Source organism: Centruroides sculpturatus, unplaced genomic scaffold (assembly GCF_000671375.1).
Source record: "Centruroides sculpturatus isolate CEXI.00-Female unplaced genomic scaffold, Cexi_2.0 scaffold294, whole genome shotgun sequence".
NCBI lineage: Eukaryota > Metazoa > Arthropoda > Arachnida > Scorpiones > Buthidae > Centruroides > Centruroides sculpturatus.
Window position 1 is genome coordinate 179607 of NW_019384468.1, and position 26128 is coordinate 205734.

The following is a 26128-nucleotide window of genomic DNA, read 5'->3' on the forward strand; positions in this document are numbered from 1 at the left end:
ATATATATTTTATCATTATGTACAAAAAGAAAAAAAAATCCACCAAATAGTATGCTTGCTAAGCATGCAAAAATTTTTAAATTTCTGTCACCCAGCTGTCGTATACTCTTTTAAGTCTTAATTTAATACAAGATGGTGCCTAACACCTCCTTCTAGGGCCAAACTTATTTGTAATTTATTATTATTATTGCCAAATTATAGCCCAATGATTTACAGCAGTTAATGGTGTGTTATTGCAATGTATTGAGTTTTGTAAAGTTGTTTATATTTATATATATTTGCCATGCTGGGTATGCGATGTCTGAATGAGTGCCTTGTGTGGAAGTCTACAGGATGAGGGCACTGAATGTGTCCCAAGTTGGCACTATAGTAACTGATGATGGTTATATCGTAATGTTAAATATACTGGAAAAAGAGATCAAACCAGAGGTCCAGGTAGAATAAGTGGCAGTTGCAGATTCGAGTCCAGCTCCAGGCCGATTCTTTTCTTCCAGTTTACTCTTTTAGGTCTGTGGGTGGAATGTGACATTTTTGTAATTTTGTTAAGTTCAAGACCAGGCGTTATGAGATGAGGTTAACAATTTAATTCTAATGTGTAATATCCTCTATAAGCCAAACTCTACATGCTTGCAACATCTCTCTGATCACTCAAAAAAGCATGTAGAGTTTGGCTTACAGAGGATATTACACATTAATATCGCAGTTCCCCATTGAGAAGTTTAACTTAATTCTAGTGAAATGTACAGTACAGTACATGGTATAATCAATAAAAAAATAAACAAAAAAAATAATAAAGTGAAGAGCTGTACTCCACGCAAACTTACTTCTTGGCCTTGGTAGACTATGGAACAGTTTTAGAAAAATTTCTCAACTCTTCCATTAGCACTTTTTTGTTCTGTTGTTTGATGCCATTGGTTTCTATGGGCATCTGAATGATGCAGTTCACAAAAGTGGCAAGTATCTCTACTCCTACTCTAATGCTATTTAATTATGAACTAGTAACAGGATTGGCTGTAAACAAAATTGGAAATATCTTTGTCTAACTAATAGGGATTTTAAAATATTTATTTTTTCAACTTAAACATTAAATTTTATACAGTTATTTGAAGCAGAATTCACTGAGTCAACAAGTACTTTGGAAAATGAAATTAATGAAGGCTTAGTAGAAAATGGAATAAATAGTGTGCGCGTTAGCTGCATCATTAATCATATTGATTAATAAGTCTAGCACACAATTCATAAAAATATTATGAATTGTGTGCTAGACATATTGATATTATAGAAAAATCTTTAATGGTCCCAATACTCTTATCAGAAATCTATTAGTGTACATGCACAACCAAAAGAAATGCTAGTCTAGTGTTTTCCATTCTTTGACAAAGGCAATAGTTAATACTAGTTTCATAGACTTACATGTAAACAGTTGATGAAGACAACATACTAGCATACATCATAAAGTGAGCTTGATATATAAGCATACTTCATCTTCACAAACTATTCACATATAAAGCTATGACAAATACTAATAAATACATAAATTTACTATGTATTATGTTTGGAAAAGAGTATAAAAAATATTAGAATCTCACAAGTTTCTTAAATATAACCAAAATAATAATAAACTAGGACAGAAATTTACTAAAATTTATTCATATTTAGAAGACAAACAAATTAGTACATTCACAGTTTATATTTTTACACCACAGGAATGTAGATCATACGGCTTCCACTTTTTAGGGCCTTCCTCAACTAAATGTGTGAGTCTAAAAATAAAAAAATCAACTCTATCGAGTGATTTCATATTGTTGCTAGCTGATGCACTGCTTAGGTTAAGGGACTTGTATCCAGTAAGACAGGTTAAAAATATACCTGGGATGGCCAAACCTTATCACAATAGGAGCCACATTCAATTATTATTTATATAGGTGAGAGCTGTATTCTCTGTTAAAACAGTATTAAATATATAAAGTTTAAATTTATTAAAAAAAAATTGTATAGGTAGGCTTTATGAGAGTCATGGTAATGGGCAGCGAGATAAAAGGTTGGTTTGCTAAAATTTTATGGTCATGCTATCTATTTAAAAGTTATTCATGCAAATTTTTCTATAAAAGATGCCAAAATAGACTCATAAAAAAGTATATAAATAAAAAGTGATATAAATTTTCTAAAGAAAAGATGAGAGAAAAGACAATTCAGTCTCTGTCTCTCACCACTTGGTCACCCCCATTGCGAGCCAGGCAAAATACATGATGGTATCATTAAAAGGCCCTATTAGTGCCAACAGAACAAAAAAGTAAATAGTAAATGTATATAAGTTATCAATTTACACATGCATCGTAAATTAACATTCACTGACAATTTTCTAAAGTAAAATATTTTTAAACATTGATAATACAATTAAAAAATTCCTATTATAACAAAAAAATCTCCAACAGTTGGAACATACAGAAATTAAAACTACATCCATACACACAATCTTAAAAACTCTGGTACAATATGCTCAATCGCATATTGGGCCAGCTTAAGGAAAGTTATCGATGTTCAAAAACTAAGAACCTTGGAAGCATTGCATTGCATTAATAGTAAAGATTGAGAGACAATATCCACCACATGGCAGTCATTGGTTGATAACCCTCTAAAGGGAGGCAACTAAATGATATTACAACAAGAGGGTACAATAGATAAATAAGTTATTTTACTACATGCATGTATCTTCTTGTCATAATGTTCTGTAATTAGAATATCTAACATTCTGTAATTACTGACGCTTGATGCAGGTCCTGGAAGGAGGCTAAAAACATTCTGTTTGTATTTAATTTAAATACATATTATTTGCTGAAAGATTGTGTGCATGGTATGTAGTTTTAATTTTTCTTATTATCAATTTTCAAATCAATCACTCAAATTAATATCATGCAAATATTGATAGTATCTATAGCAAATATTAAAATTTTATTGAAAATCTACAAGTTCTAAAGATTTGCAACTTATATTCAAATAATTTAATTTAATGAAATGCCCTCCAGAAGTTTGCTTTTCAAGTATATTAACATTAATGTAACTTATAAAATTGCTTTTAACTTATTGCATCCATTAAATAATAATATAATAACTGTTCTTCTCAATATCTGTTTATCTATTTAACAATCCTAGTATTTTTATTCTCTTCCTCAAGCATCACTCACTCATTTTAAAACAAAACTCCATTTCAACTAATGGTTTTTTTTTCGTTTACAAATTCTTCTCAAATTTCATCCATGAAATTGTGTTTGAACAAATAAAGAAGTTAGGAAAATTAAGCAGAAGAGATGAACATAAATAATGTAAATGATACTTTATATAAAAATAATAAATTAATCAAATGACAGAGAGAATATCCTATTTGCAAGTTGATCAGAAGACACTTTAAACAGCCAATGAAGGCAAAAGAACTCTCAATTGCCTAAAAAACAATGTTTTCCTCTAACATCCCTAGTGTTGTGGATTAATTTTTTGAAAAGAAACATGAATATAGTACAATAAACAATGGTAATAGAAAGTGCATCTGAAAAAATTAGTTAATACAATAAATTAGTACATTTCCAAATATGCTCCTGACTAGTTATGTGACGGATCATTAAAAATGTATATCCGTGGATATGGATACAGATATCAACTTTCGTACTCAGTTGGCGCCGGTGCGTGTGACCTTGGACCGATAGTTGACACTTTACGTTAGTAACGCGACATGTTTTGACTTGCACTGCACATGTTTTTGTTTATAGTTTAGTGTGAAACAGGATAGCATAGATTATGTTTGTATTTTGGAGAGTGTTGAGTTAAACTAAAATAAAAACAATGTCAACAAAAAAGTTTAGCAGTGTAATATGGAAATATTTTACAATAGTAAATGATTTTTGCATGATAAAATTTTTGCAATATGATAAAATTGATAAAGATCATAAAATTTTTGTAATATGAATGTGCCAAATATGTGATTTTAAGAAATAAAAAGTGATTTGAATTGAAGTTATTAGTATTTTATTGCTACCTATCTTTAAAATTTCACATAAGTAATGAAATTCATTAAGATAAAAGATCCATTAAAGATCCGCTAAAAAGTAACAGATACGGATACAGATGTTTTTTTTTCCTCGGATATCCGAGGAAACAAGGTGCTATGTCAGGAGTAGTGAGGAAACTGAGTTGCTATGTCAGGAGTAGCACATCACTACTCCTGATATAGCAACCAGTACACATCCTAATTCTAAGTGGCTAGTATATTAGTCACACTGTTAATGGCACCCATGATTCTTGTATGCAGGGATCTTACATCTGATAATTTGTAGTATATAGACAATCCTTGATATGCACACAAAGATGAAAAAAATTCATAGATGATATTGGTAGACCAGGAAGACCAAAAAATAGGGTCGGCAATCTAGATCATGCAGCAGTAGCGGCTCTTCCAAGCATATGCACATGAAACAGAGTATTGACCAATATTCTCCAACACATTTTATTCGCATATTTGAACAAATGGATTTTATAGAACAGTTTAAAACTAAGGACATTCAAAGGAAACAACCTGTATTATTAATAATAATATATGTGCATAAGTTATTGGATTTTTCAATAAGTTGAATGCTTTATCTGTATATAGACAGACACTTCAGGAAGAAATTACAGCCTTTAAAGTTAATTATTTTAGCAAAATGGAATTTTCCTTTAAGTAAAATGGATGATGTGTAATAAGAAGAGTAATTATACAATTTTACGCATTTCATTTTCATTAAATGAAAAATTCTCTATATACAGAAATAATATCATTTATATTATTAGTGAATCATAATAATTTAGTATAAAATATGTATTTAAATTTTACCATAAAAAGCAAAAGTTTAATTCTAGTGACGACTTATTTAAAATATTAAATATCTAGTAACAACTTATGTATTTGCAACTTAGGTATTACATTTTGAATGTTATAATGGATATTGCACATGTTGGTTTACTGATTTCAAAAATGTTTGTTCAGTAAACTGCAATGACTTAACTGTGTAAAAGCAAATAAGTTTCTATATTTATCATTAAAAAAATTTGAACACATTCTTACCAATAATCAACAATAATTTGGATTTGTTGAGTCTCTCTATATCTAAGCATGAGATTACAAACTGAACAAAACAGGATATGACATCTTGTTTTATTTATATTTAATGATTACTCAGCAAAGTATATTTTGAAGTAATCATTTAACATTCTATAAAATGTCTACGTCACAATTCCAGAATAAATTTTAATTTTAAAGTTTGGATTTACTAAAAGCAAAATAAATTAGCCATACACATTTTATTGGATTAAGAATTTAAAATATCTTGTAAAATGTTTTTAAATAAAATGTTATAATCATGTTTTTGCTGATGGTACAGGGTGTCCAAAAGTTATTGCACAGTAAGAAATTGCTAATGATATTGAAGTTACATGTGTAGCATTGCATACAAGACCTATATGTTGTCCCATTTGTTACCAGTTGACCATACAGTACTGCATATAAATTAGAGATTTTGTATGCAATGCTGTATGTATAACTTTAATGTCATTACAATTTTTTAACTTTTCAGACACCCTGTACATTCCTAAGTTATATTGGCACATACATTATCAATGTTTTTTGTAATTAATGTGTTATGTAAAAATGAAAAACAAACAGTAACATTATGTAATAAACAACAGTGACGTTTCCTATAAACATACTCAAATTTCTCAAGCACAAACTAAACTTTCTGCAAGTGGATCAGACTGACTCTATGGATGAAATAATTAATTAAATATACTATTATTATATAAATTCATATAACAACTGATGCAAATGATTTATAAAAGTAAGCATTCCACTACATGATTGTTATTTCTTGTATTTAGCTTAATAATGACTAAAATAAGATTATTACATGAAAAATTTAAGCTATTTATTTATTAATTCTAGCCCAAAGGTAACTCAGTTTTAATTAAGTTTGGTTAAAAAGTCATGTCATGGTTTGTGTTTGTAAGTAATATTTTCACATGTCTGTTTATTTGTTCCTAAGCTATTCAAAATTTTTTCCTCTTCTTCAACTAATATAACATAAATGAGCAATTATTTATTGTGATATTGTCAGGCCGCATTTTTAATCACCTTTTAATTTAAAAAAAATCACACGACTTCCAGTCCACACCATAAGTTTGTATATAGTTAAATTGAGGTCTCCAGTCCTAAGCTTTCCATACTGCTCTCAATTTTCATCTATTAAACTCCATTCTTAAGATTAACAAAGGTCATATGAACAACAGTGGAATGTATTGGTCTGCCCAATCATCAAAATTCTTTTATTAAGGAGTAAATCTAGTTGAGATTGGTTAAATTTATTAGTTACAATTAAATAAATTACCAAAATGCACCAATGATTATCGTTATATGCACATTATTAGTTCTCAAAGAAAATTTATTTGTACACAATGTAATATATTTAATACATTACAAAATCCAAAATTACTATTTATTCTGTTGAATAAACAGCAATTATGGCTCAAAGTTATAAATTTAAGAATTTAAACTCACCCGTAGCTTTCTGATGACAAGCTACCGATTCATCAAATTTTCCCAATTTTAAGAATGAATCGGCTTTTCGTTGTTGCTGATGAGCCTATAGTAAAAAAAATCAATAATTTTAATTATCATCCTTATAAACCTGTAGAAAGTTATTTTAATTATGTGTAATATAAAATATAATAATTCAACTGGTAATTGTAATTAGAAAATATTAATTTGAAGACAAAAGGAAGCAGAAAAGAAATAAATATTGAATTTATGACATTAAAATTTACAAAATATCTTAAGTATTTTTTACATCATCATTTTCCTTTCGTCTTTCCATAAATCTGTTGTGCAAGAGCAAACAATTCATATTACAGTAGAGTCTCTATAGTCCAACATATCCAGTAATCTGACATTCTACCACAGGGCAGTGCAAGTGAAATTTCTGTGTTACCACTTAAAGTATGTGACAGAAATAGAGATTGATATATGTGTCAGTTGCTAGTTATTTGTTGCAAGTACAGTTAGCAAAACAATCATAATCTTAATTAATATGATAAACTAACCCATAAACCAAGTATGTTTTTTGCCATACAGTATACACATATGTACTGTACAGTACAGGAAATTCTCATTAATTCAAACTTGAATAGTTCAAATCTCATTAGTTTGTAACTATACTTTTGTCCTGGCCGAGGATATAAAGATTTACACGTTAAAGAATTCAGTTAATTCAAAATACAGCTACTTCAACATTCAAAATGAAAATTCAGTCCGAACTGTGATATGAGTATGCTAACTCATTTGTTTAGATCAAAGTGCCTCCATACTATAAAAGAATAGACCAAGAACGACTCTAATCTGGTCAATATGATTTTACTTTTACAGTATCACATTTTCTGATATTACCTTACATATGGAATTTTTCTCTTATTTCATAAAATACAGCTTGGTTTCTGGATTGCAACATTGAACTACAAGTAGCAGATTGAGATATTTGTAGGGCTCTAAGCAACTTTAAAAATAATTTCGGCTACATTTCCAAGAATTCTGCTTCACTTTTTATAAAACCTATCTGGCAACCTGTGAGGTTCTCACAGGACAGATGCTGTTTACCTACAGTTTATTTATATTTACCTACGTTATTAATTAACAAAAATAGTGTTCTATATAAGTAGCCGTATTCAGTTATGTGGCATTTGGTATACTGTACAGAAATATGTACATCTCAAATAATTCAAAACTCAATATTGGTAATTCGAAGTCATGAGTATTTTGTCCCTTGAATTTCAAACTAACAAGGAGTTCATGTAGTAATAATTGTTTTACCACTTCACATATGGTCCCTTATAGGGCGTTGCCAATGGGTACTCCCCTAGTTTACAGGTAAGACTCTCCTTGTCCTTCTTCCTATTCAAAGGGGAATAGAAAGAAGGACAAGCCAGGGATGTACCCATTGGCAGCCTTCTATCAGGAAGCATCTGTGAACAGTAATATGTGAGCCAAAAATTTTTTATACAATCTAAGCTATTTCTTACTCAGTACAATTTGTATCAGTGGATACACTAAAAAAAACAGCACATACTACTAATGTAAAATAATAAAATTTAGCATAATCACATGTTTTCCTAAAAAATTTTATTTCAATAAATCAACTTTTACACAGAAGAGAACCCAACTGCTACAAATTATAATTTGTAAATTAAAATTATAAAATTACATTTTTGCTTATGGCTGCTCATTGTAAAATATCAAATTGTTAAGACAAAAGGAGTCCCAGAAGAATTTGATGAACTAAGGTAATGCAATACAAGGGCAATCTGCCAAGGGAGGAACTTTCTATGGAAAACTGGCCCCTGTTTAGAGGTTACATAATAAAGAAGATCTGGGAAAGTCCAAATGGTCAGCCTATTGGTCAAAAATTAACCCAGGACCAACTAAATGTCCAGTGGTTTTATCCACTCAGTTACTGGTGGACACATTACCAGTGGCACATTCTAAAAACAATTGGTTCTCAAATATGATCTCCATAATTTTCGTTGCTAATATTTATTATTTGCTAAAGAATGACTTCAGAATCTTTAAAATTTCTCTAAAATCTTTAAAATTTCTCACTCTTCAATTTAAAGAAAATGAATCCATCCGATCACGAAATGCTTCAAACATTAAAAGCAATCTTCAGCGACGCCAGCAAAAAAGATACAAAAAAATATCCTAAGAAAATAAAGAGGAAGCAGGTTACTCAAATGACTTCAGAAAATTTCATCAATATATCTAGCGTACAAAATGATTTGCTGTTGGAATTTGGGTAGAATGGCGTTTTCAACTTGCGTCAACTTAAAAACGCCATTCTATCTGAATTCCAACAGCAAATGACTTCAGAAATTATTTTTTCCTCCATTTATCAACTGTAATCATGTTCATAATACATAGATATTTTTCTTTTAAAAAACAGCATGTATGACATTCTGAAGAACTTAAAATTAAATCTGGGTCAGAATCTCAAGAATTTTTAGGAGGCAATAAAGCCAGATAGGTCACACCTTGTTCCCAACACCAAGCCAATCTCAATTTAGGACTCGATTACATTGGGCTTGTCTACTAGTACTCACCATCATGAAAACTTGCAAAGAATGGATAAGTTTGCACAAACACAGAGATCATCAATTACACAGAATTTGTGAATTCACTTGCAATTTGCTTATTATTCAGCAGTAGAAAGATATAGTGCTATATGTTTCCCTGTTTAATTAGCATAAGCATAATGTCAATAATGCAAAATTAATGACATTCTTAATGAAAATAATTATTTTATATTCATTTCAAACTTTAGCCCAAACTATCACAACCAAAGAAAAATGAAATTGCTGAGAGTGGCTTTAATTTTTTATACCAGCAATAAAATACATAAAATACAAGTGAAATTGTAATATTATTATTATTATTAATATTTTAGTCATTTATAAACATTATCTATTATTATAGAATATAAAGCATCCCAGTTATGTAAATGTTAAAATAGAAGACAAGATGTAGGCACTACTTACTTGCTGATTACATAGAATAAGTTTCCTAGACAGAGAGTAAACTTACGACCAAATGGACAAATGAATGGCAACAGAAATAGCCCACTCTTCAATTTTACTTGCTCAGTTGGATAAATCATCAAGCAACTTTACTAGCCTAAGTAATTATATTGATCTAGATTAATAGCAGTGAGTAAATTTGTCAGCAAGTGGCTACTAAATTTGCCCAATGTAATTGAGTGCTAAGATTGCACCCATCTATAACAAAAAAAAAAAATTTCAGGTTGGCAAACAAATCAAGTGATCAATCAATTTTTATAAGACAGCATTACCATCTTAGATACAAACTAAATTCATGAATCCTTATCATCAAAGCACTTATAAAATTGCTCCTCACTAATAATAGCCTATATGCGGGATATGAAACTAGGGCGCCTCCCATCAAGAGGCACCCTAGTCATCATATCCCTCACATCCTCCCCACCTTGGTCCTCTGCTTCTAATGGGAGGACCAATTGGATGGGGCAGCTGATGAATTTCTGATCAGGAAGCCTCAGACATGTCTGGATGCTATCACAGCCAGTGATCAACTCTTCAATTACGGCCATCCTCCACATCTGTCTAGGCCAGGCATGACCAATATACAGCCCGTCTAATGAATTTATGTGGGCCGCGATTAATCTTTCAATATTGACCACTCAAGTCTGAATAGATTGATGAAAAATTCTGACGCCTAAAAGAAAAAAAAAGGTCAACAACTCATTGTGCATTTAGAGTTAACCCTCCATTACAAATCTCCTAAGTACAGCGTAGAATGTTGACAAAGCATGATACTGTGAAAAATGTATCTGTTATCTCTATGTACAATTTAGTCTCTATGGGGTGACACCACAATGAGATCTCACACCACCTCAAAATCTTCCTAGGGCAGCCTCTGGTTTGGCCCGTGAAAAAAGTTTTCTTTCCAATTCGTCCCAGGGCAAAAACTGTTGGTCACCCCTAGTCTAGGCAGTGAGTCCTCCTTAAGAAGAACAAGAGCTCCTTCACGAGGGGTGGCAGTTTCTTCCTGACCCTGCAAACATGATGAAAGCTTTGTAAGTCAGGCAGATGTTCTTTCTGCCATCATTTCCAGAAGCTCTTGGTGATTGACTGTTGGTGTTGCCACTCTCACAAGGTCATGAAGTGGGGGATGGTTGTTAGGCTCTGGAAGGTCAGTAATTCTCTTTCCTACCAGGAAGTGAGATGGTGTGAAGGCCTCTGGTTCTTCGATGTGATAGTTGTGTACCAGAGGCCTGCTGTTGAGGGCTGCTTCTACCCCAATGAGTATAATAGACATCTGTTCTGCATTTACTAGACTTTCCCCTAGGATCTTGTGGAAGCATCTCTTCACTCTCCCCATCATTCTCCCCACCAAGCCACCTCCTCCACATTGATGGCCTGGATGATGCCATGGTGGGCAGAGTAGTGGGCAATCTCTGTATCGAAGAGTGATTGCCATAGATCCTGCAGTTCTTTGTTGGCTGAGTGGAAGGATTTGGCATTGTCTGAGTAAATCTTGCAAGGGAGGCTCTGGCATCCTATAAAGTGCTGTAGACAAAGAAGGAAACTGTCCGTTGACAGGCTTGAGTACAACTCTGGATGTATGCCTCATGTTGTGGCACAGGTGAACGATGTGATTTATGACTTCTCTGTCAACTGACCCTTTCTAATATACAGTGGCCGGCAAAGTCTATTCTTGTATGAAATTCCTTTAGCTGTTTTCTTAATTCGCAGTTTTGAGCCAAGGCACAGCTTGCTGCAATTTTATAGCTTTGCATCGTGTGTAGTAATTTCTATTTATCAATTTGATTTTCTTCAATCCTTCTAAGTGAATTGTCCAATTCTTATATCTGTTTAAAAAACTCCACCATACCTTTAAAATGCAGTCTATTTTACACCTATCGAACATTTTTTACACCTATCGAACCTATTTTACACCTATCGAATTTGCAAAACAGAAATTCCAAACCGCACTTTGTGCAGTTTGGAATTTCCGTTTTGCAAATTGAAAATCCGATAGTTCAATCCTGAAGAAGGTCTGTGAATCTGACCGAAAACGTTCGATAGATGTAAAATAGACTGCATTTTAAAGGTATGGTGGAGTTTTTTAAATAGTAATGCAGTTAGAGATATAATGATGGATGGCAATGCCGGCCTTATATCTGTTTTTGAAGATTTTTGTTTACACCATTCTCAATAATGGCACTTTCTTTTTGCTGTAATCTATTAATTTCTTCTTGAAGTTCAGCCCTTTCTTTAAAATGTTTTTTCTCTTTCATTAATATATTCTTTCAATTCATCTTTTAGAGATGTTACTTGTTGGCTAAGTTGTTGAACATATGTTTGATACTGTTCCAACATTTGGTCCCTTTCAACTGATAATTTTTGCAATGATTTTTTGTTTGTGGCCTGACATGTACTACTAATTGAGGGAGGAAAATCCAGAGCAAATGTTGTGAGTTGGGCTGTATGCTGTATGGGTCTGTTAGCTGCGACTGTCATATGGGTCTGAGTTTGGTTTGCCTCACATATCAAGATATGATGATTGTGTCCACATCAACAACATGTTAGTTTTCCTCATCAAGGACAGTTGCGAGCAGTGTAAGTTTGTCCTAGGCACAGAAAACAACAGTTAGTCTCTCGAATTTGTTATAAGTGTGCAGTCAGAACTGAAGTGGTGGAAGCTGTTGCAGAAAGCACACAGAGGATGGGAGGATCTTCTCCCTTTGCTGTTTCTTCCCACAGACTTATTCCTTGTCTGAACTGTTAGAGTGGCTGCTGTAGCTTGAGGTTCTTCTCTTGTGAGAAACTGATCCTGTGGTCCATGGATAGTAGCAGCAGAAATGATAGTCTATTTCATCTCTCACAAACTGCAGTAATTGTTCTAAGTCTGACTCACTTATGACAAGCATGGAAGCCATCGTTCACATACGGACTCTGGGAAGGCCCGAAGGATGTTTGGTGTTAGGATGCATCCGTAGTGGTTAATGGGCTCTCCCAGGGTATGCACCCTATTATTGTACTTGACGAAGAAGTCGTTCAGTTTGGTGGCAGTAGGACAAATCAAAGGTTGCAGACTCTCTAGGTAGTTGATGTGTGCCTGAATTATATGGTTCTTATTTCTGTATTTCTTCCATAGTCATGCCTTGGTCTCAGAGTATGTCCCAGCAGTTATGGCAATGCCATCTACTAGGCGCTTAGCCTCTCCTTGTAGATATTCCAGAAGGAAGATACTCTTCTCAATGTCCAGTATGTTTGAATCCTCATCAATGGCTGCTGTAAACTGTGCTCAGAAGCGATTTCACCTTCAAACGATTCAAGAACCAAGGCAGGCAACCTAGTATGAGTGATTGCCTGCAACTGACTGGAAAGGGAAGGGGAGTCTGGAATGATAGGGCTTGCTGGAGTCAGGCTAGATGTGATCTTCCTGTGGTCGAGAACCCATTGGACTCTAATCACAACAAGTCTGGCAGATTCTTCCCTTTCTTCACAGGCAGCGGCATCGATTTAATGTTCCTCATCCTCATGAATGGCCTCATCTAGTATCTTTAATTCCCTAAGCCATTCGTTCAACATGTCGCGGAACAGTTTGATTTCATCGTATGACATCAAGTCAGAAATGGTGTTGACCTTGCCAATCATCTTCGTTATTGAAGTTCTTACGGTATAGTGGTGGTGTTGGAGCTTACTCAATTCCTTCTTGGAATTTGAATTCATTTTGGTTGGAGATGTCTCAAACATATTTCAGAGTATCTATTTTGGTCAACAGTGACTGGTTGGTTGACAAAATCGGTTCTGCAAATATGGCAGACAAATGACCATGGCAATATAATGGTGAAAGCATATGGCAATGAGCAGGACAACAAACAGAGCAGATATTGGTGGTAACAAGTAAATCTTTGTTCCTGTTGGTGTCAATTCTGTCCAAATTTTGGGTCAGAAGGTACTGATGGTCTCACTTGCAGAAGTGATGGTATGAGCTGTAATGTTCAAGTTGAATCAGGAATGTTCTTGATCTTCATCAAATATCACAATCCTAGTCACAGCACCAATTTATGTTGTGACAATGAGCAATAACAACATAAAGGTTGAGACTACAAACAATACACTTTATTTCAATTCGAGATTGGATACACAGTTAATGGCAAGACAACAAGACTACTCTCTAACCCGGTCTCTCTCACATTATTTTCCCCTTTTCCTGTCAAGAGGCACCCTAGTCATCATATCCCTCACAGCCTATGAAAAAATAATATAATATAGCTACTAGAGTTTGGCAAAGCAAAGGTATTTGGAAATACTGAAGTGAACCAAGGTCTTGACATGCAAGCTGTGAGCTGAGCAGCAAATTTAGACGAGAGCAGAGAGTTGAGCTGAGATTGGGTGTGTTGCAGCAAAGCCCATTTTTTAAATTAAATTGCATCTGTAACAATAACAAATACCTGCTATACTCAGTTTAATACACTGAGAATATTCACATAAAACCTACTTGAGAATTAAGCATAGCAATATGCAACTATAAACAAATTTTAGATTGAGAGAATTATTAAAAGTAATAAAGGGTAGGTAATATATTAAAATGATATAAATAATGACAATCATTTCTAGCAAAACATGTATAAGTCCTGATAAATCAAAGTGAATAGGACTGAGACTACCTGAATTTACAAAAAAACATTGAATATTAACCAGAACTGAGCCGATCAAAGATTCTGGACTCTGACATAAACAATGGTAGAGCATCGATTATCCGAATCAATTGGGGACTGGGGTTGTTAGGAAAAATTGATTTTTCAGATAATCGATTATCTATGAAAAAATATATTAACCTATCCCATGTTGAAATTGGTTCAAATCCTGGCACATCCTTAAATACCCTCTCATGGTCGCACCAGTGCTGCCAGCTAAAACACACACACCAACAAAAATAATATTGGAGTAGCCCAAGACATAGCCAAAGATTGCAGCACCACAACACTAGCAGAAACTTAAATTTGCTGACTGGAAAGCTTTCAGTTAATTGATGTTTTGGTTGAACAATGCTCTACTGTATAAGGGCAGTTACTCCTAGGTGCAGACTTGGAGAGCTCTATTTCAGATCTAGAATTCCACTCACCAAGACCATAATTGACGAATCATAATGCAGAGTCTTTACTTTTTAAAAAATTCTAATCCATGTGGCTAATGTAATCTAATCCATCATAATTCATTTCTACAGTTTCAAAGTTAAAAATATTCCAGTACAAACTTTCTACTTTTGAAAGTCAGTCCTAACCTGAGGATGTTAGCTTAAGAAAATGTTTGTTTTTATTTACAAACTGTTCACTGTAAGCTGAAGTTTGGGTAATATTGCATATTCAAACTTATCAGTTTATTCAGTTTTAGTAGGGGTGTTAAATACAGAGTTCCTACCCAAATTTTTGTTTTAAATTCCATGACTTTCCCTGACCAACTGTACAAATTCCCTGACCTCATATCCTTTACCTATGGCACATTAACAAAATAAAACATCATTTGACTTATTACACACATATACTACTTGTAGTGATTCTCCAATTTCTTAACTGGTTATTTTTTCTAATTAACAGTTATATATTTTTATAATTGATGAATTAGTAAAATTAAAACTAAAATAAAAAAGATAGAATTATGGCATGTCTTCACCATAAAACTAAAATGTTTTATTAAATAAAAATAATTTATCTTGTTATTAACTCATACCATGTTTCCCCAAAAATAAGACATCTTCTGAAAATAAGACCTAGCAGAGGTTTTGCTGAATTGCTAAATATAAGGCCTCCCCCCCGAATAAAACCTAGCAAAATTTGTTTTTACTCATAACAGTCATCGACAGATGGTTGAAAGTGGCCATTGGCTTTTTGAAAGTACAGTCACTGATTGGTCAGCAGACAATCACGCCACATGGCATGATTTGCATATGGCTATGGCTTGGGAATCACAGATTTGCATAACCTTACAGCTGGTGATCGCTAATTGGTCAGCCAGGAATCACGCCACATCACATTTGCATAATGCTACGGTTAAGTAAGCACTAATTGATCATTGAGCCTGATGCCGACGCTATAAAAAGGTTAAGTTGAAGCGAGATCGGGAAGTCCACTCCAGCACAGGAACTTTGTAAGTTCACTCTGGTTCATGACTTCGGTTTTATTTAAGTTCAGTTCGACACGACTGGAGTTACGTCACTTTCGTCTAAGTTTGACTTGGGAACTTTTTTGTTCAACAATAAATGTGAATTCTTCTTCATGGAAAAATAAGTCATTCCCTGAAAATAAGACCTAGTGCATCTTTGAGAGCAAAAATTAATATAAGACAACACCAAACGATCGCCTAATTATCGGGCTATAATATGGCTATTTTAAATGATATAAGACTGTCTTATATAAGACAGTCTTATATCATTTAAATATAAGACTGTCTTATATAAGACAGTCTATCACTTAATATAAGACTGTCTTATTTTCGGGGAAACAGGGTAACTAAAACTTCATGGCTTTGAAAAATTAAGAAAAAAGTCATTAATTATTATTACAAAATTCTGTATAATTGATGTACGAAAGTATAAATTTATTAAATTTGTCCCTTAATAAATTTTCCAAATTTTTTAAAATATTAATTAACTGAAAATAAGTTTCTGATTTCTGAAAATAAGTTTCAGAAATCAGAAATTGTTTTGTTATGTGATCAAAAGTATTAAAATGAAGAATGGTAATACTAATTCAAATGGTATTACTTAAGTTATTTATCACTTTTGGTTCTTTGTTATAATTTTTTTTCATCAGTTCATTAACACCTGCCCTAAAATTGAAAGTGTATATTGTGAGAGATAAGAGTTAAAATATTTCAAAAATTTTTTATCAACGTTAGATTATTAAGCGTATTAGATTGTCCTCTCTAACTTATAATACAGTGGCTGATTCGTTAATGAACATAATCCATTCCAAGACTGTGTTCACTATCTGAATTGTTTGTTAACCAATTATCAATTTACATAGATTTTTATGGGAATTTGATTAATTCATTCTGGAGACCCCCCAAAAAAAAAAATAAAAAATTATATACTTTCTTACTATGTTTATTTATATGAAATAATAAAAATATATATATACACAGTCTTGCATTTTTATCAGTCATGTTGGTTTTCTGTTTGTAGGACATTAGAGAATCTGTCCAATGTCAATTCCTTTTCTCTCTTCTTCAGGATTTTTCAGAAGTAATTAATAGTATTGTTGTTGTAGAGATCCTCAAACCTAGTAACCTCAACCTGGCTTGGATGCCATTCTAAGACTGTTGTTCTGACACTTCTTCAAAAGATCTTTAATAGCAGATGTCGGCATTGTCCTCTTTCATCTTCCTTTTTTCAGAAGAAAACACATCTTGCAGAGTTTCTTGGTGTTCTTCATTTAAGAGTTCTGTTTCAGGTTTCATTACGAGCTCTTCAATGTCATCTTCAGATCAGTTTCAGGTTTCATTACGAGCTCTTCAATGTCATCTTCATTCATCTCCAATTCCAGATCTCTAGCAGATGTCACAATTTCATCCATAATTTCGAGGACATCATCTCCATCTCCCTAAATGCAGGAGTGACACAACTTTCGCCAATCAGAATTCAACTGTCATTGAGTGACTTCTGACTGCCTTTTGAATGAGCCATACAGCTTCAAAAATATCAAATTTTTCTTTCCAAAACATTTTTAATGTCATCATTGAAGAGAACTGGTATGCATTAAAACACCAATGTAACAGTGCTCAAATGTACAAACCTGCAATAACCTCTTGATCTGTTGGTTGAATCAACGAAGTGGTATACGGAGGAAGAAACTAAACTGTCAGCCAGGGAAAGTCTTCCAGCAAATTATCTTCAAGGTCTTTTGAGTGTCCTGGTACATTGTCCAATAGCAACAGTGCTTTCAATGGCAATTCAGTCCAATAGCAATAGCGCTCTCAATTGCCTTGAAAGCACTGTTGCTATTGGACAATTTGAAGAGAGCCTGTGTGACATTTTATTCAATCTGCCCTTTTATTCAATCTGCACATCACTGGTAGTATATTTTTGATTATGAAATTTTTTTTAATGCTCTAGGGTTCTCAGAGTGATAGACAAGAAGTGAGATAAGCTTCATATCACCACTAGCATTAGCTCCCAAAAGTAATGCCAATCGGTCTTTCATGGCTTTATGCCAAGAAATATTTTTTTTCATCTTTCGTGATGTAGGTACAGTTTGGCATGCACTTCCAAAATAAATCAGTTTCATCACAATTGAAAATTCGTTGTGGACAATATCCTTTTTTTTTTAATAATTCTTCAAATTTGAGACAGAACTTCTCAGCTTCTTTACCTGCACTAGCAGATTCATCATGAATTACCACATGTTTAATGCCAGATCACCTTCTTAACTTTGCAAACCATCCAATGGTAGTCTTGAATTCCATCTCCTCATGTGACAAATGTGGAGTTTGTTTCTTTAGTTCTTCAAAAATTTCTCTAGCTTTCTCTTGAATGATAGTCATACTAGTTACATCTCTTTTCATTTCCCTTTCTTTTATTCAAATTAAAAGCAATCTCTCCATTTTTTCTTGGATGGCATATACAGTGGGTGATCGGTTAACGAACATAATCCCTTCCAAGACATTGTTCGCTATCCGAATTGTTCGTTAACCGATTATCGATTTACCATAGGTTTTAATGGAAATTTAATTAATTCGTTCTGGAGACCCCCAAAAATGAAAAATATATACTTTCTTACTTTCTTACGTTTATTTATATGTAATAATAAAAATACATACATACATACATAGTCTTGCATTTTTAATAGTCATGATTTTTCCGTTTGAAAGGGTTAAAGAATCTGTCTAATGTCGATTGCTTTTCTCTCTTCTTCAAGATTTTTCGTAAGTAATTAAATTAATATCTCAGATGTGATTTTTGTTACTCCTTTAGCTGCTTGAGTTTTCTTGATTATACTGTATTTTTCTTAAATACAGTAAGATTGAATTTCGGCCTACTGTACACCTGTTCGCGCCATACTACCAAGCAACATAAGGCATCTTCTGTCTACTCTCTACCTTTGCAATTATACTCTCACCTTTCGAAAAGAAAAACAGACACAAAACTTAACGAGTGCCTACCCGACAGTCTCGTGAATACATAAAAGAATTGTTTTGTCAGAAAAATAAAAGGCTGGAATTACAAGGGAAAGTTTCAAAGTTCAGAGGAATACTATCCGATCGGTATAAACCAGCTTAAGCGTCGATGTCGATACCTCCCGCACTCCGAAATGTTTCGAATTGTTACCCGAAGACAAGAGAAAATCAATCGGTATTCATTATTTTACATCGCTTCTTCTTGTGTTTATTCTGTGAGGTGTTCGTTGTCCGAACATAAAAATCTTTCTCGAAAGTGTTCGTTATCCGATTTGTTCGTTAACCGATTACCCACTGTATTTGTTTCTCAGATGTAATTTTCATTACTCTTTTAGCTCATTGAGTATTCTTGATTATATCTTTCTTAGCTAAGATTATGCCTACTGTAGAAATATTCAAGCTATACTGCCTATCCACTCTCTATCATGGCTATTATCTCTTGCTTTGTTTCTATGATAAGTACGGTTCTTGACACTCCACTCTTTTTAGGCTCCATAATATTATCAATTTCTTTTTGTCATAAAAAGGTTCAGAAAAGCACTCACAGAAATTCAAAGAACAGAAATCAACTAGCACACCAAAGAATTATGTAAATGTGAAACCCGAATGAAATTCAAAATTTCGGTGTTAAAACGTTAATGAATATCCTATAGGACAGTTAAACTCTCACCTTTAAAAAATAAAAACTGACGCAAAACTTAATGAGTGCCCGACAGTCTCTCAAAAACTATAAAAAATTATATATCAGAAAGGTAAACAAAATGCTGGAATTACAATGGACTGTTTCAAAGTTCAGGAGAATACTATCCAATCAATATTGGGTTGAACCAAATTCTCTGACTTTTTGACAATTTTTAACGAATTTTCTGACTTTCTGAACACTAATGAAAATCCCTGTTTTCTGACTTTCCAGAAACCCTGTAAATAATAAAAACAATTCATTATCATATCACCAGAAAATTCATTTTATTTCATTAAACAAAAAAATTTTCTCTCTGATGGACATCGTTGGTATCTCTAGTGTCATAAACCAACCAATATGAACCAAAATGAACAATGTATCCAACAGAAATACTTCTAAAGATATGATCTTCCAAAATTTGAAAACTGCTATAAAAAATTTAAAATCAAAAACATTGGAACTGACAGCATCCTAATAGTATTTCTCTCTTTATAAAAGAAGACAAAAAATGCTTACATGATGCAAAGTTTATTTTCAAAAATTTATTATTATTCTAAGATTATTTACTGATGTATATTTAGCATAAAGACTAGTTTTCTGAACTCCTTTGCTTTGTACTTCTAAAATTTGTAGCACTTATGTTTTCTCTTAGAGTTAAAGTTACATAATACATTAGAGCAAATTACATATAGAATAATCAAATAAAAATATTTATTTGCAACTCCATAAGCTGACAATGCTTGTTACTATCTTGCTACAAGTTATAAGCAACACTCAAAGCTTGAACATTTACTGAAAACTCAAGGAAAAACATTTGAACTATGCATTTGTAAATAAATACGACGCTGGCCATTAAAATTGATACACCATGAAGGCAGCATGCAACAAACATTAAATTTGCATGAAAGATACATGCTGAGTTATGCAAATTATTAACATTCAATTTCAATGCAAGCTTGCAAAGCATATAGGAGTAAAGTTACCTACAGTCTGTATAAAAAGGAAGATTGTAAATTTGGTTTCTCATATGGAAATCACATTCACACATTGTTTGCTTCTATAAAGGCTTTGTAAGCCTCATGAAAGGAAGAGGAATGCCTACCAGAGCATGATGTACCTGCTGTCTGTGAAGCAGAGTATGTTACTGTTGATTCTTTTGCCCATTTTGTGTACAGTATGGAGAGCCTGGAGCATTGTCTACAGCTGATTCTGATATTACTGATTCTTTGTGCCGTGATCATCCAGTTTATGAGATTGTTGGTGAATTATTTGGTGTTTGTCATTGTAGATTAACACATCAGCCCCAGTGCCCAAGCTGTTCTTTGGTCCATCCATGTAGATTTGCCAGTTATCCAACTCAATGTTAATTTCCTCCCTCAGGTTAATGAACTAACTGGCCTCAGGGTGGCCAGTTACTTCAGTATTTGCTATGTGTTCAAGAACTAAATTCAGACTATTAGCAGGGATCTTCCTCTTTCGCTCCATGTCTGCTATGGCTTCGGGGGATAGGTTGTTGTACTCTGTCCTGGTCAAGTACTAGTTCTAATATATTTAAGACTAACAGCACAAAACCTTTCTCACTAATTTCTAGCCTTATTAACTGGAGTACAAACGTTTTCGGCCTACTTAATAGGCCTTCCTCGGGTACACTCAGGGTACACTCGGGTAAACTCAGAAGGCCGAAAACGTTTGTACTCCAGTTAATAAGGCTAGAAATTAGTGAGAAAGGTTTTGTGCTGTTAGTCTTAGAAATAGTTCTAGCTACATATGCATAGTAGTCTAATATATTTCCTTGATTTTTAGATTAACAGGGGTTATGATGGCCAGAACCAACAGGGCATCTGTTGGTGCAGTCCTGTAGGCACTACAGATCCACAGCATAGCCTTCCATTGAACAGAGAAAAGTTTCCTCTTTATATGTTCTTTGCTCACTTTCTAACCCCAGATTTGCACTGCATATAGCAGTGCTGCTCCTTCATATATGACTTTGCTGTCTTTACTGGTTTCTGGCAATGTGACACAGATGGTTAGCCTTCTGTGTAACTTTTTTACACATCTCCTGTATGTGGTGGCACCAACTAAGTGTAGAATCAAAATACAGGCCCAAGTATCTGATTTGTGGAACCATCTTGATTTTATTGTTGTTTATGTAAATGCAGAGAGGCCACTGAAGTTGTTTTCTCAATTGCAATCTAGTACAGACCAGAGCCTCTCATTAGAGAGGTTGAGGCGCACGTTTTAAACACGTAAACGTGTACGTGTGACGTTCGGCGCTGCTTTCCCGTAAGCCTAAAAGTTTGACAATGGTGTTTGGATAGTCGGTGGAATCACGCTCGACATTCCAAACACCATCGTCAAACTTTTAGGCTTACGGGAAAGCGGCGCCGTACGTCACACGTACACATTTACACGTTTAAAACGTGCGCCTCAATCTCTCTATTTGCTGTAGTTAATAGAGAGCTTGTTATATTCACTCCAGTTATGTATTTCTTCCAGGATGTTATTCGACTTCTGTAATTTATCACTATTCCTGTGAGCTAGGAAGACCAGAGTACCATCTGTGTAACCTTGTAGTCTATCATCATCATCTGTGATTAGCATGAGGAGGTCATCATACACCAAGTTCCAAAGGTCTGGCCCACACCTGGACCCCTGGGGACAGCCCTTTGTCGTGTCTTTTGAATGGTGTTAGTGAAGATCCTCCTTTCCTGTGATTTAAGTAGCTCCTACTTAATACTGTAGACGTCATTTGGGCAGCCAGTCCTTTGTAACTTGCTTAGAATGCTAGGCTACCAAAGGTGGTCAAACACCTTAAAGAACTCTTTGCTAGTTAGTAGAGCATGTCGATCATTCTCCCTCTGAATGAAATCTCTTGCACTTTGGGCAGCATTGATAATCAATCTTCCTTGTCTGAAGCCAAATTGGTTGTCATGCTGCTGTTTGTGTTTACTCAAGTGCCAATTGACCCTTCCAATTAAAAGGCCATCCAGTAATTTCCCCACTGCAGTAAGCAAGCTGATTGGCCAGTACTCTTTGTTCAAGGTGGGGTTGTTCATCTTTGGTATGAATTTCTCACTGGCCACTTTCCAGTGGTCTGGGAAGTAACCAGTTGAGAGGCAGGAGTTGATGTTGCCCATGCTGTCCTGACATTCCTAAATACAAAGGTTGTTTGACTGTTGCCCTGGCCAGCACGTTCTCCAGATCTGTCACCAATTGAGAATGTCTGGTCAATGGTTGCTGAAAAACTGGCACGCCACCACTCACCAACCAGTACAATATGTGAACTCTAAAACAGAATTGGCCGCATGGATGCTGTGCCCATACATGCCATCCAAACGCTGTTCAACTCGATGCCCGGCCGGATTACAGCTGTTATTGCTGCCAGAGGCAGCTGCTTTGAGTACTTATTTCTGCATGTTCTGTACCTCAAAATTATCTGTCAGTTTATTCATGTCTTCCTCCCATTATACCATATGTGTACAATAAATATGATTCTGCTATTTGCTTTCCTTTCTGGTGTAGCATTTTTGATGGCCATCAGTGTATATAAACCACTATTGTGGTCAATATGACAATTCAGTCAGATGTCAACTCCCAACATTGTCATATCTACTCCTCACAGGTAAATTTTCATTTGATTGCCCAGTATAATACAAACATTATAAAATTCCTTCTACAAAACAAGAAATAATTTTTTAAATATCACTGTCCAAACTAGATAGGATAGAAAGTGTTTTGAAGCAGAATATATTCAAGAGATTACTGTTGGTAACAATATGCACTAACCCATTATTCGTGCACCTCATGTTTGTCATTGCCTATGCATATTATGCACCATTGTTCATTATCGTTACAGCAAACTTCCTTGTGTCATTCGTTAATACACCAAATGACTACTCATACAGTGGGACAAACTATGTCAAAATAAATTCTTCCATTAAAATAACCGTCAACAGAAATTGAGAACATTACAGTGACAGTGTATTTCGATTCCACAACTGCAAAAAAAATTTATAAGATAGATAATTTTAATTAATATTGTTGAGTCTTTTTACAATCTTATTCTGAAATTTTGAAAAATTTCTAAATACTGTATTATACATATCACATTCTACCATCTTGTTTGGAATAACTCTTGTTTGGTATGCAACACTTATTAACTTATAGAATACAGTGACATCACACAAGAACATATAGTGTATTTCATGTGTCTATACGGAATACTCTGAATATGTCATTTTGATTTTTCACTTTTGTAGAGATGAATTATACCTCTTGTCTGTCAACAGTACTGATAGTAATAAAATCATGTCTGTTAAATTATGTCAGATAGAACTTTTTGCTATACTTAGGAACCATTCAAATATTATGTTAGTAGTTTACAAGACGGGGATATATTTTTATCTGATGATGCAGAGAGGAAGAGCAAAACTTTAATAATGTAAGATTGCATCTGATTTCTCTCCCCAGTCATCACAAAATTTTCATGGAACTTATTATTATAGCAATTTATAAAATTGCTTATTATATATTGCATGTCCTTCATATTCCAATGTTTATTTTAACAAGAATTTATATTTTCTAATCTGTCAGTTTGCAAAATGATAATTGCAATAATCTGGCAATAACTAAGCATTGTTGCCAGATCATCACATTCTGGGCCCTTAGTCTCGAGTTTTTCGTGTTACAACTCCCAACGTGTTGAAGGTGTCACGTGGTACCATCTCACACAGTTATAACTCACATGCTTTCCCATCTCACCATGCGAGTTGCTACTCACGTTGAGTCGAGCATGTGAGATCGCTACACGAAAGTGAAAATGGCTGACAAATACGCTATTAATCAAAGCGTTAGAAAGAGCCGAAAGAGTTGTTTAAGAAATCAACGAATTTTTCGAACACGAGTAGATGCCATTTCTTTTTATGTCAAGTCATCACTAATAAAAAATTTTAATTCATAATTGATAAAATTATATAGCAAATTTTTCCAAAAATAAAAAGTAGCTTATTCATCGACAAAAAGAATTATAATGATAGTAAATTATATGTATAAATTATTAAGAGCATAAACACTATATTAAGATTATTTATTAATCATTAGTGTTAAGTTCTGATTAATAAGTAATCTTAATAAACAAAACAATTTAATACGAGATCAAGGAAGAAAACTATATGAAAAAAGGATTAAATTAAAATACTTTTTCTATTACACGGCGGATTTTAGCTCCAATACATAATTAGAACTAATTCTCTCCACAAATCAAATTGTCTTTTTCTTGTAAATTCGTTGTCGAATTTTATATTTTTCGTTTTCTTATTATTTTCTATATATGTTACTAATACTTCTTTTTGTTCTTCGTTTCTTTTTTAAAATAAAATATTGGAGGTTTCCATTTTGCTACAGGACAAAACTTTTAACTATAACACATGTAAACTAATTCACGTTGATTTGTTTACAACTTGTTACAGTAAAGTTGATTGGTCGAATCAGTATAGTCGCAAACCCAGATGCATTGTAAATAATCCCATCATGCTTAACGATACACATAAACAAGTGAATATGACCTACTTCCGCTCGCCTTTCGAGCTCGCTCGATGGGTCTAACTCGAGACTACCGATTATGTGAGTCACAGTAACACGAGTGAGTTCGATGACGTCAATTCGAGTACAACACGAAAAACTCGAGACTAAGGGCCCTGGTGACTAAATTTTTGAAAAACTCATTATTATTTACTTTATACAATTTATTATAATTCATCTTTAAATAATTTAATATATTTAATACATAGAAGTTTCTCAAATCTAAATTTATCTTTGGTTTAATATGGTGGGAGCATCAGTTGGGAAGCCTTTCTACAGAGTATTCTTTGTGAAGCTTAGTAGGCAAAAGATATGTAAAATATTGAAAGAGTTCAATACACCTTAAAACCAACAAAGATAATTTAATAAACTAATGTTTTCAACATTTTTAAAAAGTTTTCTTTAGGTTGAATCAGTCAAAGCTCTAACAGAATGGAATTCAAACAGTTCTGAATCATATAAAATTGCCAAAATGCATAGTTATCTCTGTTCAAATTCCATTCCGTTTAAGCTTCGATTTACTCAATCTGAAGAACTTTTAAGCTATAGACATGGTACAATATTTTGTCTCAGTGACATTTGTTTCCTCTTCTAGACACACTGAACAATATAATGCTTTGTTGCACTGGCTAAGCATATTGAGACAAAACACTGTCATTCACTCATTTTTGGGGTAGATCTAGTAGAGATAGAAGCAATCTGAAGATATGCCATAGAAAACTAAGAAACGAAAAAACCTATTGAGTACATCCAATATTACTAGACTATCAAAAGAAAAATTTATACAGTCAACCCCCCCTATAACACGGAAGATACATTCCGGTTTTTATGAATCCATTTTCTACGAGTCCAGCCAATCACAGCCCAGCACGTATGCAGTTTACGGACTACGGCTGTTTGAAAGGTTTCTTCCATAAAATTAATCAATTCTAGACAAATTCGATTCAACATTTCCAAAATACGTATAATTTTTTGGGAATAATCCATATAAACCAGTGATTCTCAAACTTTTTCGATCCACCGTCCCCTTTGTTCCATAAAGTTATACCCAACGCCCCCTAACCCATTTTCTCTTGTGTG

General features: G+C 33.6%; 2 protein-coding genes across 2 annotated transcripts in view; both read right to left on the bottom strand.

Annotated features, from left to right (window-relative positions):
- Positions 1 to 26128, bottom strand: part of LOC111621098 (nuclear receptor-binding factor 2-like) — a 31527-nt gene that overhangs the window by 2140 nt on the left and 3259 nt on the right. Inside the window, exon 2 of the mRNA XM_023363159.1 lies at positions 6581 to 6665. Within this exon, the coding sequence (XP_023218927.1) occupies positions 6581 to 6665 (85 nt within the window). The remainder of the gene's footprint in view (positions 1 to 6580; positions 6666 to 26128) is intronic.
- On the bottom strand, positions 10581 to 11394 carry LOC111621099. Its single transcript, XM_023363160.1, has one exon. It carries the CDS (start codon positions 11231 to 11233, stop codon positions 10682 to 10684), a length of 552 nt encoding a protein of 183 aa, XP_023218928.1. The 5' UTR covers positions 11234 to 11394; the 3' UTR covers positions 10581 to 10681.

What these genes read in the sequence shown, in the direction of transcription:
- LOC111621099 (XM_023363160.1), bottom strand. Translation starts at nt 11,233, where the DNA reads ATGAGGCATACATCCAGAGTTGTACTCAAGCCTGTCAACGGACAGTTT.